This window comes from Mandrillus leucophaeus, unplaced genomic scaffold (genome assembly GCF_000951045.1).
Source record: "Mandrillus leucophaeus isolate KB7577 unplaced genomic scaffold, Mleu.le_1.0 Scaffold253, whole genome shotgun sequence".
In the NCBI taxonomy this organism is placed as follows: domain Eukaryota; kingdom Metazoa; phylum Chordata; class Mammalia; order Primates; family Cercopithecidae; genus Mandrillus; species Mandrillus leucophaeus.
Window position 1 is genome coordinate 3161965 of NW_012102621.1, and position 1661 is coordinate 3163625.

Sequence of the window (1661 nt, forward strand, 5' to 3'; positions counted from 1 at the left end):
AAAACCGGCCAGGTGCAGTGGCTCACGCACCTGTAGTCCCAGCACTTTGGGAGGCCAAGGCGGGTGGATCACGAGGTCAGGAGATCAAGACCATCCTGGTGAACATAGTGAAACCCCGTCTCTACTAAAAATACAAAAAATTAGCCGGGCGTGGTGGCGGGTGCCTGTAGTCCCCGCCACTCCGGAGGCTGAGGCAGGAGAATGGCACCAACCCAGGAGGCGGAGGTTGCAGTGAGCAGGGATCGAGCCACTGCACTCCAGCCTCGGCGACAGAATGAGACTCTGTCTCAAAAAGAAAAAAAAGAAAAAAAAAACAGAAAAAAACATCAAACAACTTGGGACAACTCAATTTCCCCTTGAGATATTTTATTTGAAAAAAGAAAAAGAAAACCTATATAGTGCTTACTACCTGCCAGACAGCATACTGAGCACTTCACAAATGCTATGTAATATCTAAATGGCTTAAATATACAACACTAGGATTGTCAAATCTTGTTATCAAATATCAACAAATATTTAAATTAAGAAAATAACGAAAGAGGAGGCACCCAGATATGCCCCAAAAGGTGTTGACATTTGGCATCTACCATCTCTTATACAGTCACTCTGAGGGAGTAATGACCTAAGACCTTTGGCAACTGCATCTTCTATGATGTAAACACTGAATCTGCTCACGCCTATAATCCCAGCACTTTGGGAGGCCGAGGTGGGCAGATCACCTGAGGTCAGGAGTTCGACACCAGCCTGGCCAACACTGTGAAACCCCATCTCTACTAAAACTACAAAAAAATTAGCTGGGCATGGTGGTGTGTGCCGTTAACTCCACCTACTCAGGAGGCTGAGGCAAGAGAATGGCTTGAACTCGGGAGGCGGAGGTTGCAGTGAGCCAAGACTGAGCCACTGCACTCCAGCCTGGGCGACTCAAAAAAAAAGACTGAATCTGAACATAAAAGTGAAGTAAGCCCTTGCCCCTTAATCCTAGCAGGTGCACTCCTATCTTTAAAAAAGAATAAAATGCACAGCCGTGAATAGGACGTTTCAATGCCAAAGGTAACTGGGTTTCTCAACATTAACCTGTACCGAAGTCCAGGATCCGGAAGAACGTGGTCCTCTGGTCCTGTCCCGTTCTCCAGGCTTCCGAGGGGGGCATCTGTGCAGAGAGAGCAATGACAGAAAGAGGTCACTTTTCTCATTCCGTGTTTTGCATAAGACAAAGACACAATGCAGACATTGGCTCATCTGCTACATCACTTGACTAAGAAATTTTTCTCCATCTTGCCTGCGTGCTGGATTTTAATCAGCTGTTTCCTGTTGTTCAGAGATCATCTCAGACTTGGCATCAGTCACTGTAGAAACAGAAAGCCCTGGCCGGGCGCGGTGGCTCACTCCTGGAATCCCAGCACTTTGGGAGGCCAAGGCGAGCGGATCGTGAGGTCAGGAGATCCAGACCATCCTGGCTAACATGGTGAAACCCCATCTCTACTAAAAATACAAAAAATTAGCCGGGCATGGTGGTGGGCGCCTGTAGTCCCAGCTACTCTGGAGGCTGAGGCAGGAGAATGGCGTGAATCCGGGAGGCAGAGCTTGCAGTCAGCCAAGGTCGTGCCACTGTACTCCAGCCTGGGTGACAAAGTGAGACTCCATCTCAAAAAAAAAAAAAA

General features: G+C 47.9%; 1 protein-coding gene across 1 annotated transcript in view; it reads right to left on the reverse strand.

The window, feature by feature from the left end:
• The window catches only part of SNX29 (sorting nexin 29), a gene marked incomplete at its 5' end in the record, with an annotated part of 600769 nt that overhangs the window by 529706 nt on the left and 69402 nt on the right, over nt 1-1661 (reverse strand). The window contains one exon of the mRNA XM_011983676.1: nt 1075-1150. Coding sequence (XP_011839066.1) covers nt 1075-1150 — 76 coding nt within the window. The remainder of the gene's footprint in view (nt 1-1074; nt 1151-1661) is intronic.